Source organism: Felis catus, chromosome B2 (genome assembly GCF_018350175.1).
Source record: "Felis catus isolate Fca126 chromosome B2, F.catus_Fca126_mat1.0, whole genome shotgun sequence".
Classification (NCBI taxonomy): domain Eukaryota; kingdom Metazoa; phylum Chordata; class Mammalia; order Carnivora; family Felidae; genus Felis; species Felis catus.
In genome coordinates, this window is record NC_058372.1 from 148,936,905 (window position 1) to 148,950,265 (window position 13,361).

At 55.8% G+C, this 13,361-nt stretch overlaps 1 protein-coding gene across 5 annotated transcripts in view; it reads right to left on the minus strand.

The window, feature by feature from the left end:
• The window catches only part of RPS6KA2 (ribosomal protein S6 kinase A2), a 354,059-nt gene that overhangs the window by 6,582 nt on the left and 334,116 nt on the right, over window positions 1-13,361 (minus strand). For all 5 annotated transcript variants that reach the window (XM_045058346.1, XM_045058347.1, XM_045058349.1 and 2 more), the window contains 5 exons: window positions 11,755-11,844; window positions 9,569-9,727; window positions 7,936-8,097; window positions 5,398-5,474; window positions 3,284-3,401 (listed from right to left, as the gene is read on the minus strand). In XM_045058346.1, coding sequence (XP_044914281.1) covers window positions 3,284-3,401; window positions 5,398-5,474; window positions 7,936-8,097; window positions 9,569-9,727; window positions 11,755-11,844 — 606 coding nt within the window. The remainder of the gene's footprint in view (window positions 1-3,283; window positions 3,402-5,397; window positions 5,475-7,935; window positions 8,098-9,568; window positions 9,728-11,754; window positions 11,845-13,361) is intronic.

Below are 13,361 nucleotides of genomic sequence, written 5' to 3' on the forward strand. Positions count from 1 at the left end.
GAGACCTTTATTTATTCGCTCAAGATCTCCTAGTAAATAATACCTTTCTACACGGTACGTGCAGGATGTGGGTAAAGTAACAACAGACAAATCCACGGGCTGTGTCTGTTTTGGGGAAGATTGGAGGTTTGTTGTATGTACGGTGAACACAGAGGGGAAAAGGCACGGGGCCAGATGAGGTAGAAGACACGTCAGTGAAGGGGCAGGAAGAAATCGTCAAGGTCCTGGGAGGCAGTGAAGCCCTCTGCCTGCAATCTTGGTGCTTGACTTGATTCTGCACTTGACTTGACTCCTGTTCTTGACTTGACTCCTTTCCTGACGCCTTCTCCCTGCCTCCCACTCTTGCCTCCAAGATCACCTCACAAAGGAACCCTCAGCACCCGAGTGCTGGTCTACTCTGGGGACCACCAGACTAGACAATTCCTATACTCATTTGAGACAGAGTGGATGGAAGGGAGCAGTGGGAGCGGCAGGGTCTGACACAAGGGATGTGCTCACCAGACACCAGCTGCTGTCTCCTCTGCTATCACCTCTGCCATGACCTCTGCCATGACCTCAGCCATGACCTCTGTCATCACCTCCACCATGATCTCTGTCGTCACCTCCACCATGACCTCTGTCATCACCTCCACCATGACCTCTGCCGCAACCTCTGTCATCACCTCCACCATCACCTCCACCATGACCTCTGTCGTCACCTCCACCATGACCTCTGTCGTCACCTCTGCCATGACCTGTCATCACCTCCACCATCACCTCCACCATGACCTCTGTCATTACCTCCACCATGACCTCTGTCATCACCTCCACCATGACCTTGTCATCACCTCCACCATCACCTCCACCATGACCTCTGTCATTACCTCAGCCATGACCTCTGTCATCACCTCCACCATGACCTCTGCCGCAACCTCTGTTGCGTGATCGTCACTGTGTGACCTCATACGGAGATGGCGGAGGGGATGGTGGAGATGGTGGAAATGATGGTGGAGGTGATGGTGGGGGTGATGATGGAGAAGGTGATGGAGTAGATGGCGGAGGGAATGGGGAAGATGGTGAAGTCGGCAGAAGAGATGATTGTGGAAGTGCTGACAGAGGTCATGGCGGAGGTGATGACAGAGGTCATGGTGGAGGTGATGGCAGAGGTCATGGTGGAGGTCATGGTGGAGGTGATGACAGAGGTCGCGGCAGAGGTCATGGCGGAGGTGATGACAGAGGTCATGGTGGAGGTGATGACAGAGATCATGGTGGAGGTGATCATTTCCACCATCATTTCCACCATCTCCACCATCACCTCCACCATGACCTCTGTCGTCACCTCCACCATGACCTCTGTCGTCACCTCTGCCATGACCTCTGTCATCACCTCCACCATCACCTCCACCATGACCTCTGTCATCACCTCCACCATGACCTTGTCATCACCTCCACCATGACCTCTGTCATCACCTCCACCATGACCGCTGTCATCACCTCAGCCATGACCTCTGTCATCACCTCCACCATCACCTCCACCATGACCTCTGCCATCACCTCCACCATGACCTCCGTCATCACCTCCACCATGACCTCTGCTGCGACCTCTGTCATCACCTCCACCATTACCTCCACCATGACCTCTGCCATCACCTCCACCATGACCTCTGTCGTCACCTCCACCATGACCTCTGTCATCACCTCCACCATGACCTCTGTCATCACCTCCGCCATGACCTCTGCTGCGACCTCTGTCATCACCTCCACCATAACCTCCACCATGACCTCCGCCATCACCTCCACCATGACCTCTGTTGTCACCTCCACCATGACCTCTGTCACAACCTGTCATCACCTCCATTACCTCCACCATGACCTCTGTCATCACCTCCACCATGACCTCTGTCATCACCTCCGCCATGACCTCTGCTGCGACCTCTGTCATCACCTCCACCATTACCTCCACCATGACCTCTGCCATCACCTCCACCATGACCTCTGTCATCACCTCTACCATGACCTCTGTCGTCACCTCCACCATGACCTCTGTCATCACCTCTGCCATGACCTCTGCCACGACCTCTGTCATCACCTCCACCATGACCTCCACCATGACCTCTGCCATCACCTCCACCATGACCCCTGTCATCACCTCCGCCATGACCTCTGTCAGCACTTCCACAATCATCTCTTCTGCCGACTTCACCATCTTCCCCATTCCCTCCGCCATCTACTCCATCACCTTCTCCATCATCACCCCCACCATCACCTCCACCATCATTTCCACCATCTCCGCCATCCCCTCCACCATCTCCGTACGAGGTCACACAGTGACGATGATGGCAGCCCTGAAATCAGAACCCCAGATCGTCTACCCATTTCACAGGAACACAGGAAACGGAAAGTCGATACTCCTTCTTACTAGTGGTCAGGTGATCATTTACTATTTAATTAGAGAGGAGATGATGATCTCAACTGAAAAAGACGAAGTCTGACGTTTCCTTAAACAAGGCTGGTCCCAAATGGTGAGGCTACCGAGAAGCCCCAGTGCGAAGTGTTTGAAAACAACAGAAACACATCTCTGTCCCAGAGTTGTCCTTGGTCAGTCTGTGATCATTCAGGGCCGCCATTTCACGACATCACCAGAAGGGTGAGGGTTAATTTTATGGGTCAACTTGTCTAAGCCACGGTCCCCGGTGTTTGGCCGAACCCCAGTCTAGATGATGCTGTGAAAGTCTTACTTAGACAAGATCGACACTGAAATCTGTCAGCTCGTAGTAATGACCCTTCATGGTGTTGGTGGGCCTCATCCAATCAGAGGAAACCCTGAAGATTAAAAAGACAGAGGTTCCCCTAGGAAAAGGGAAGTCAGCCAGCAGAAGGGCTCTGCCCTCGAGCTATGAGACCAGCTCTTCCCGGAGTCTGCAGTCTGCTGATTCTGTAGACTGGAGACTTATCACATGTCACTTCCACAGTCACATGAACTCATCTTAAGAATAAATCTCTCTCTCTATCTCCGTATCTGCCTATCCACATGGAATCCAGTGAATTCCATAGAATCTGTGTCTGCCTGTCCACATGGAATCCAATGGATTCTATTTCTCTGGAGAACCCCAGGGCACCAAGACTGTGGGACACGTGAGAAGCTTTGCGAAAAAGAATTTTTCAACTGAGAAGCTAAAAACAAAAAATCTACGAGATGAAACACATGTGTTATTTCTGTGAAGGGTCTCCCCTAGCTTCCTCGCAAACGGAGCAGTCACTAGAGTCCCCACCCTAAGCAGCGAGAGCGCTGGGAAGCACTCACCTTTGCCGCATCAGAGACGGAGTCCCAGTTCCCCCCAGAAAGGGCGTATTTCCCACTGCCGATCCTCGCCAAAATCTCCTCGGGAGTGTCATCGGGGCCGTTTGCAAAAGGGGTAAATCTGTGCAATGAGAGAATTCAGGTAAAATGAACCTCTGCTGTACGACCTACGGTGAAGTTCACAGCTAGATGTTGCCCCTGCCTTGTTGAGAATAGCTCTTTCTTTGCCGCCGTGCTCCAAATCCAGAATCAGGGGAAAGCGTTACTTATTTTTTTTTTTAATTTTTTTTTATGTTTATTTATTTTTGAGACAGAGAGAGAGCATAAACAGGGGAGGGTCAGAGAGAGAGGGAGACAAAGAATCTGAAACAGGCTCCACGCTCTGAGCTGCCAGCACAGAGCCCAACGCGGGGCTCGAACTCACGGACCGTGAGATCATGACCTGAGCTGAAGTCGGACACTTAACCAACTGAGCCACCCAGGCGCCCCGTGTTACTTATTTCTTAATGCTACGTCCCTCTTCCGTACTTGGTCAATGCTGTAGGTCAATAAGGCAAGTGCAGAAAACTCTGTGGACCCCAGCACAAGCTCCCTGGAACATTTCTGGACCCCTGGGGACACTGTGTTAGGGTGGTTTGTCCGGTCACTCGTTGAGACCGTGGCAGAGAGCCTGAGATTTGAAGTCTGAGACCCATGGTTGGTCTATTACCAATTCCAGTTCTCAAACAAATTGTTTTTTGAAAGAGAGAGAGAGAGAGTGAGTGGGGAGAGGAAGAGTGAGAGAGAGAGAATCTTTTTTTTTAAAGAATTTTAATGTTTATTTATTTTTGAGAGAGAGACTGAGCGTGAGTGGGATACAGGCAGAGAGAGAGACACACACACAGAGTCTGAAGCAGGCTCCAGGCTCCGAGCTGTCAGCACAGCGCCTGACATGGGGCTCGAACTCACGGACGGCGAGATCATGACCTGAGCCGAAGTCGGACGCCCAACTGACTGAGCCCTCCAGGCGCCCCAATTTCTTAAGACTCAATTGCAAATAGGCAGGATAATACATCGCGGGGACCTACAGAGACACTACACAATGCGTCGGCACTTGCCGCGTTGTGTTATCTTATCACCTCCCACCATAGACCGGGGCATGCCAAGAAATGCCTTCCTGGAAAAGGAATTCTGTGTGAATCTCATGACACTTGGTCTTAGTGGCCAAGTTTGCAGTCTGAGATTTACGTACACACAACGCAAGTATCAGAAGATCACAGAGTGATCCCACTCTGGATTCGTAGGGTCCTAGACCTTTAAGGCTGGAGGCCAGTAGAGGAAGGAGCCCAGCCCAGGAGCAGAGCTGGTGAGGGCAGACCCCGGATCGGAAGGGGCGTGGCGGACCCGACCCTCCTTCCGTGATGGCAGGCGTGTCGTCCGGTGGCCACGCAAATCAGTCACCTGCCTTTACCTGGCTGCCTGCCTCGAGGTGCTGTCTGACCAGGAATGTTTACGGGTGCTTCCTAACTCAAGGGGATGTTCTTAAGGGGCGATGTGCGTGACCTTTTAAGGGGGTGGTGTGGTGCAATGGAGAATGTGGACACGTGGTCAGAGCTTGGGATTTTTCCTGATGAGCTGAGTTCTGTGCTCAGTTCCCTAATTCTGGAGATACATCTGAAAGGAAGCAGGGGCACCCGGGTGGCTCAGTCAGCTGAGCGGCCGACTTCGGCTCAAGGTCAGGATCTCACGGTTCATGGTTTCAAGACCCGTGTTGGGCTCTGGGCTGACAGCTCGGAGCCTGGATCCTGCTTCGGGTGCTGTGTCTCCCTCTCTCTCTGCCCCTCCCCTGCCTGTGCTCCGTCTCTCTCTCTCTCTCTCTCTCTCAAAAATAAATAAACATTAAAAAAAAATGTAAAGAAAACATAAAGCTAACTTTCTTATCCCTGGTCTTTATTTGTCCCGAAAGGGCTAAGGAAGCCTGAAAGCGTTCACCCAGGACCTGCGAGTGTGTGTCCCCACCCGAGCACGGGGCAGGGCTGACCCTGGGCCCGGACGGGACAGCCCCTGACACATCTGCCTCGTGATGGCTCGGGTGCGCGGGCCGTCGCGTGCTGACGCCCATGGGAGGCATGCATTACCCTGCCAGCATGGTGTAAAGCAGGGTCCCCAGACTCCAGATGTCACACGCTGCGTCATAGCCTTGTCGCTTCAGGACCTGCAGGGGAAAAGCAGGAGATGGGTGAGCACTGGGGAGGAAACTTCAAGCTCCCAGCGTGCTGTTCTGACGGGATGATGGGCTGGGCAGGTGGGGGATGGGGGACGTCTTCAGGGCAACTGTCGGTTATCAACGTAAAGTCAACCGTGGCGCCTGGCAGTAGGGCTCCCCAAGGACCAGGGCACACACAGGAACCACAGTTCTTGCCAGATCCACTGACACGCGGACTGAAAAGGAAAGACTTACTTTTTAAAGGAACTTTAAAGACATTATGGCAAAATGTACATAGCATAAAACTTACCGTCTTTTAAAAAGCATTTTTTTTAATGTTTACTTACTTTTGAGACAGAGAGAGACAGAGTGCAAGTGAGGGAGGGGCAGAGAGGGAGGGAGACACAGAATCGGAAGCAGGCTCCAGGCTCCGAGCTGTCAGCACAGAGCCCGACGCGGGGCTGGAACCCACGAACCTCGAGACCATGACCTGAGCCGAAGTCGGACGCTTAGCGGACGGAGCCCCCCAGGCGCCCCTAGAATTTACCATCTTAATCAGTTTTAGGAGTACGGTTCAGTTACTCAAGCGTTCCCATCATCCACCTGCAGAACTCTTTTCTCTTGCAAAACTGCAACCACTCCCATCACACACTGGCTCTCTGTGTCCCGCCCCCAGCCCTCGCCCCCACCCTCCTTCTCCTCCTCTGGTCTTCTCTGCGGATTTGGCTGCTTTAGGGGCCTCATGTAAGTGGAATCATATAGTAATTACGCTCTTCTGCCTGCGTATCACACAGAACGTAACGTGCTCGAGGTTCATCGTGTTGAGGCGTGGCACGGGGTGTCCTTCCTGTTCAAGGCTCATAACCCACTGAAAAACATGCCACATTCTGTGCAGGCATTCAGCCACTGACGGACACGTGAGTGGCTCCCACCTTTGGTGAACAGGGCTGCTGAGAACACCGGTGGGCGAGTATCTGCTCTTGTCTCTGCTTTCAGAAACGCTGGGCACGGGCGTGACCTCACCACGTGGTGAGCCTATGTCTAGTTTTTTGAGGAACGGTTAAAACAGAAGAATTCACGCGTCCTAGGATTGCATACTTCCGTGGAAGACGATGCTCTGATAGATTTATAGTTGAGAACAGTAAGGAAAGCAGCATAAATGCTCACGGATTACTGTACATTAGTGGGTTTAGCATCAAACACGGAGGACCGTGTCCGATTGTCTTCGACACGAGGGCAAGGAGCCCGTCTTCCCGTGTCTGCAACGCGGACACCATGGGCTGTGCCGGGAACGCGGTCGGTGGCCAACCAGCCGGCACACGCAAATGAACCGAATGTTCGTCGTTCAAGCCCTGTCTCCACTGGCTGAGCGACCTTCAAAAGTCACTTGAACCCACTGAACCTGTTTTTTTTTCTTAATCTATCAAGTGTGGCTAATAGTATTCACCCTGTGTACTTCGTACGGTGTATCAAGATAGAAGTAAAAAATACCGGTGAAAATGCTTTGGAGATGGTAAAGCTAATAGACCAATTTAAGATAGTCTATAATCGCTAAAATCAATACCATCAATATTATTTCTGATCAGATAAGGCAGCAATAGAGGCCTATAAGCAGATTATTTCAAAGGGGCCCCAGGTAGCATCTGGGTGACCCCAAAATGGCCTTGTGTCCCACGCGTGTAGGCTCCGTGCCCGGCTGTATCTCGACTCAGCACCCTGCCTTCCTCACCACCCTGGGGCGGGGAGGGGGGGCTACCTCTCAGCTCGCAGACCCACCACTAGGTGCCAGCCTGCCTCCACCAGCAGCCAGAAGGATCCACACAGAATCCAAATCTAGCACCTGTTCTCCTTCCTGACCCCTCATCCCACCAGCCCTGTCCTGCTCGACCGGCCTCTCAGGTTTTGTTGCTAAGTTTCTAGAAAGCAAGAAACTGGGTTTGTCTTCATGGACACATCAGTGACTTCGGAGCCTAACAAAACCATCCCCGGGAGCCCAAGAAGGTGGAAATGTACCCGAGGCCGTTGCTGAGATCATCTGACCCACTGGGTGCCGGCCAGGAGCCCTCCCCTGCGAGTCGCCACGGGCCTCGTGTGACATTCCACAGCGGCCGGCCGGCGTCTGCCGTGGGCCACAGTCTGGAGCAGCATCTGGCACAGAGGAGACCCACAGACACGCAGCTCCCCCCACCCGCCCCTCCGTCTGTGCAGCTGTAGGTAGGTTTCTGATCACAGGGGACCCGTTAGCGCCCTTCCGGGCGGCAGGACAGTCCGACCGCATCATGTCTCAGCGACTCCCAGCAAACACTCGGGTTTGACCCACACGGTCTACCGCACAGTCCGATTTTACATAAGAACGTCACCATGAAAAGCGTGACAAACAGGAAACTAAAACGGTAAGGTGAGGGTGCTTGAGGCAAGATCCCCCTTTGCAGTGGGGGAGGGCGCGCCTCCGCGGGCTCGCAGGTCTTACCTCCGGGGCGACAAAGTTTGCCGTGTAGCAGGGTGTCATCAACAGCCCGTTCTCAGCTCGAAGCTGCTTGGCGAACCCGAAGTCGCAGATGCGGATGGACTCAGGGTTTCCAGACTCGTCCATGTACAGTATGTTACTCGGCTTCAGGTCTCGATGAACAACCTGGAAAGGCAGCAGGCCCAGGATGGGGCAAGAAAGGGAAGGGGCGATGCGTTCAGAAGACCAGGGTTTAGACTGGGGCTGACCTGTGGGGGGCGGGGGGCGGGTGTTCCCTCCTCTCTTCCTCTCGCCTTGACGCTCAGACCGGGGGGCCCACTAGAAACCTCTTTGGTGGCGAATGAATATTTCAATGAGTAAGTAAATAAGCAGCTACCTAAGCTGAGAGCATCACATGCGGTGAGTTCAGGTGATGTGGATGAAAAGACCTCTACAGGTACGTGTTTATCGTGTGCCCACCACGCTCCAGCGTGGTGAGGGGTTAGGCACACCATAGAGCGAGGCAGACATGGGACGTGTGACCACGGACAGGCCCAGGCGATCGGCAGGAGCCCTACAGCCGCCCCTGTGCCGAGGGAGCCGCGGGCCTCCAAGCACGAGGGACAGGGTCGGCCAAAGTTGTCATCACATCTCAGAGCAAAGCAGCTACCTGGGGCACGCGGCGATTTTTCTGAAGGGGACAGAGGCCGACTGGGAGCACATGTGTGTGTCTGTACACGGCCTGGAAGCTGCACTGTCCTGTTCAAACCCAGGCACGGGGTATAGGAGGGAGGTTGGAGGGACACAGGCGGGCAGCCAGCCGGGTTTACGGAGACCCTGAGGGCAGGGGAGCAGGAGAGTCTGGGTCCATCACCCCCCTCATTCAAGAGACGCCAGTCTGGAAAAACCATCGTCCAAAGGGTCTCCTCTGGGGTTCTGGGAAAATGCTCCCTACTCCCGGACCGCCGGGTGACCACCGAACAGGCCTGCCGTGTGGTCCCAGAAGGGCATCGTCCTGTTTGGAGGCGGCTGCATTTTAAACGCTTACGACCACACGTGTGGGGCTGGCCGGGGGAGCACCGTCCGCCTCGTAGGAAGGGCCGAGAGGACGGGGGCTGGAGCAAGGCGTGGGGCCACGCGGCCACCCCCAGCCAGGCAGCCTGGGGCTGCGAGCGCGGGGTCTGGAAGCCCAGAGCCGGGCGGGACCCTGTCCCTGTCACTCCCTCTGTGCGACCAGCCCCAGGCAAGCTACTTCACCTTCCTGTGCTCTGGCCTCCCGGTCTGTCCGGGACTGCAGATGTGGAGGGCGCAGAGCAGCGTGTGGAGGACGGGGAGGCGGCGGGAAACCTAGCCCTTACTGTGGTTTCACCCGCAGAATTCCTTTGTGTTGGTGCAGGAATTCAGTTCTGAGAGCAGGTGGCGGAAACTCCAAAACTCCCCTTTACCAAGCCCACCTACGTTTTTCTGTATAACCGGTCCAGGTAAACGTAATGTCTCCGGTTGGCTCCCCGGGACGCGGCACGTGCCTCGACCTTGGCCCCCGTGGGGGCAGGAGTGACGCAGAAGGAAGCCGAGTTCCCCCCCCCCCCCCGAGCTCCCTCCCGATCCGCGGTTCCTGCTCTGACGCGGCCCCTCCTGGGGAGGACGGCGGGCTCACCCCCTGCGAGTGGAGGTAATCCATGGTCCTGGTGATGATGCACAGCACGTCGCTGGCCTCCCGCTCCGAGAAGTGTCGCTGTCGCAGGATGCGGTCCAGGAGCTCCCCGCCACGCATCAGCTCCGTCACCAGGTACACGAATTTGCCGTCGTCGTAGACCTGGGAGGCGGAGACAGGGGCGCACGGACCTCAGGGCCCACGCAGGGACCGCGGCCGCCTGGCGCCCTCGCCAGCCAGCCTGCCGTGGGGGGAAGGGCCGCCCTGGACGGGGCGGAAGCCGGTGCACGGGCTGGGGGCTCAGTGCCCGGCACCCCCGCCCCCCACCGGGTGTCAAAAGAAGGCTTCTGGTGAAAATGAGCCAATGGCCATTCCAGTCACACCCGACGCGGTTCTTAGGAAAAGCCGGCTTTAATAATCTGCCGCAAAGCAGAGAATGAGTCAGCGCGGCCAAGAGCTTGCAAGGGCGAGGTTTGAGTGGAAATGAATCGTGGGGGTCTCGCTCCCCTCTCTGCTGGGGAATTAGGGACAGCACCGTGCTGCTGTGGGTCTCCGGGGCCGAGCTCAGCAGACTTTACTGGGCACACCACTTGGGGTGGGGGGAGGGTTGTCGTCAGCAGGCAGGGTCTGGCCCAGCAGGTCTGGGTCATGTCCAAGCAGCCCCCAGGGGCCCTCTGTCCCGCTGCACTGTAGACAAGACGCAGCCAGACCCCAGAATCCAGAACGGGAGGGGCGGGGAGGCACAGAGAACCCACCGCATGGCAGCCGCACTTTTATGGCCGAAAAGCAACGGAAAAGGAGAGCTTCGTCAAACCACCTTCACGCTCAGGAACTTAGAAACACCACGGCCCAGGGGTGCCTGGCTGGCCCGGTCGGTGAAACGTCGGACTCTGGATTTCAGCTCAGGCCGTGATCTCACGGTTCGTGAGTTTGAGCCCCGCGTCGGGCTCTGCGCTGACAGCACGGATTCTCTCTCTGGCTCTCTCTGCCCCTCCCCTACTCATTCTCTCTCTCCTTCTCAAAGTAGGTAAATAACATCAAAAAAAAAAAAAAAAAACACCCAAAAAACCCCACAACAGCCAAAAACTCCTCCGCCCTTGCTCTTTTCGTGACATGCCTGTGTGGACACAACCAGCCTGCCGACAGGCGTGCCCGGGCATTGAGAAGAGCCTCGTGGAAATGGGGCAGATCCCCCACAAACGAGCACTTTTGAGCTCACAGATCAGTGAGTTTCCAGAACAAATCGCTGAAACGATTTGCCTGACTCTGAGCTCAATACAAGCTGTAAAGGTAATTTGGGTGTATTTGTTTCCAGTTTATGAACCCAGAACATGCTCTACTTTGGAGAATGTGCTTATGAAGGTCTCACCAGCTGGGGACCTCTCACCCCAACAGGGTGGAAGTGGCTTGGAAACCTCAGGGGGTTTTCACATTAGCTGCTTTGCGCTTGTGGATCTTAACATATAAATAAAAGCCAAAATGCAGAGAGCCCCGAACGGTGCAGTGAAGGCGACGGGGACCCGGTGACGGGGACCCAGGGGGACAAAGCCGGCGTTTACTCTACTCTTGTCAACACAGGTGCCTGTTTCACATTCGCCTCAGAATTCGGTCGGCATTTTGCAGTCCTCCCGCTGCAGGAGCCGACGGGGCCTGGAGGGAGCTCCAAGTGGCCTCAAAATCTTAAGGTTTGGGGTTGGGGACAGTGGAATCACTCGGGAGTGTGAGGGTGCAGGTGGCCGGGTGAAAGCTCCCTCTCCCCTCCGGCCCCACCCTGCAGCCCCGGGCTCTGTGGTGTCCTTCCAGTGGGGAGGACCCCTGCTCCCTTCCCTCTCCCAGGCCAGCAGGGGTGGAGGACGCTGGGAGGAGCCCCAGGGCCAGAGCTCCGGATCCGGAGTCTCGGATCTGACCCAGCCCCGTCTCGTCCACTCCATGCCCTCGTTTCTGCCAAGTTCAGGAACGGCCCAGAGTCTGCACCAGCTACCCTGCCCTTTACATGGCACTCTCTCTGATTTGGGAAGGGGCCGCTGTCCCGGGGACTCGGGCTCGCAGGTGCCGAGGGACCTGGAGGTGCAGGCGGCAGAGGCTGGCACACACTCGTGGGGGCAGGAACAGTCGCTGGACCGCGGAGAAAGCCACCCCCAGAGAAACACGCCGACACGCGACACGGCAGCCGTGTGAAGCTCACTCACGTCTTTGAGCGTGATGATGTTCGGATGCTGTCCGTATCTCAGGAGAATCTCGATCTCTTCCGAGGGGTCTCTTTTACTCTTATCGATGATCTGGAAGGAGCAGAGCACCTGACGTGAGGCTCCCGGGCAGCGTGTGCTGGCTCGGACCCTTTCTGCCTTCCCTTCGCCTCCAGCTCACGCCCACAGGACACCTTACAGTCTCCTGGATGTGCGTGGCAATCCTCCCTGCCGACGAGCACCAGGGCGACACTTACAAATCGCAGGCACGAGCCTCAGACACTAAGCTACTGCAGGGCAGGTGGAGAGGGGTGGGCTGGGGAGCTCACTCAGGCACCACATAACGGAAGGTGCTTCTCCACTAGATGGCGGGCTCCGGGCGGGTGGCCTGTGCTCGTCGCTCGTCCAAAATGAGACCCCGGCTGCCGCCGGGCGTCTCTTAGCCTTACTCTGCGGCGATGCGCTGGCAACAAAGTGTGGCCAAGTGCATGGCTCTCCCCAGGGGGCACGGGGCTGGCGTGCACACTGAATCGGCCGCTGTGGCTCAGACACGCAAACGTCCCCCACCTCTGCAACCCAGCACCTGTAGCCCACGCTGCGGGCTAGCAGATAAAATCTTTCCACCCGTGAAAACAGATGGCCTCTGACGACAGGACGAGGTGTTATGAGTAGTGCCCCTATTTTTTTTTATTTGAGAGAGAGAGAGAGAGAGAGAGAGAATACAAGTGTGTCTGAGTGGGGAAGAGGTACAGAGAGAGAGGGAAAGAGACAGAGAATCCCAAGCAGGCCCCACTCTCAGCACAGAGCCCGATGTGGGGCTCGATCCCACGACCCTGGGATCATCACCTGAGCCGAAATCGAGAGTCAGATGCCTAACCGACTGAGCCACCCAGGCACCCCTGCATCTTGGCTCTTAAGCCCACAGCCAAGCTCCGAGGACCCTGGTGCCCCAGGACTGTGAGCCCCGTGACACGCGTTGTTACACCAACAAAAAGTTAAGCTCCCTCCCTTGACACATTTTTCTCATCTTGCTACATTCAATTCCACGGGAGTTCTAGCTCGGACCCCAGGATTACTTCTGCGATGGAAAGAAGCTAATGCATCGTCCCAAGGGAGAGCCTTTGTGAAGGCTCGTTCGGCAGGGGTGGGGGTCCTTAATACACGGCTTGGTGGGACGTGAGCTGGCCGGGCCCTGGCAACCCCTTCTGCTCCAACGGCCCGCAGGGACGTACGGTCTCTCTGGTCTGTGACCTTCTCTTTGAAATCGGAGACGGCTGAAATACATTACTGGATTTTTGAAAAATTAGTGGCTGATGCATCTCTTTTCAAAGAAGATTTCATAATGAAAAAACGTATTCTTAGCATAGATCTGTCTGATCGCTCTCATGGTGGCGTGGGATGTGGGAAGCCTTTTCTCTACTGCCCGTGGCCCGGGGGTGGGGGGACAGCCAGCAGCTACAGGGCCAGAAGGGGTGGCCGTGGGGACCATTATCCGACAGGAGCTGGGGCCTTTACCTTCCTCAGTCCTGTGGCATCTCCCGCGGAGGAGCCGACCTGAAGCCAGAAGGCAAGGCAGGGAGGTGGGGAGATGGGTGTGCAGGGGAGGTGGG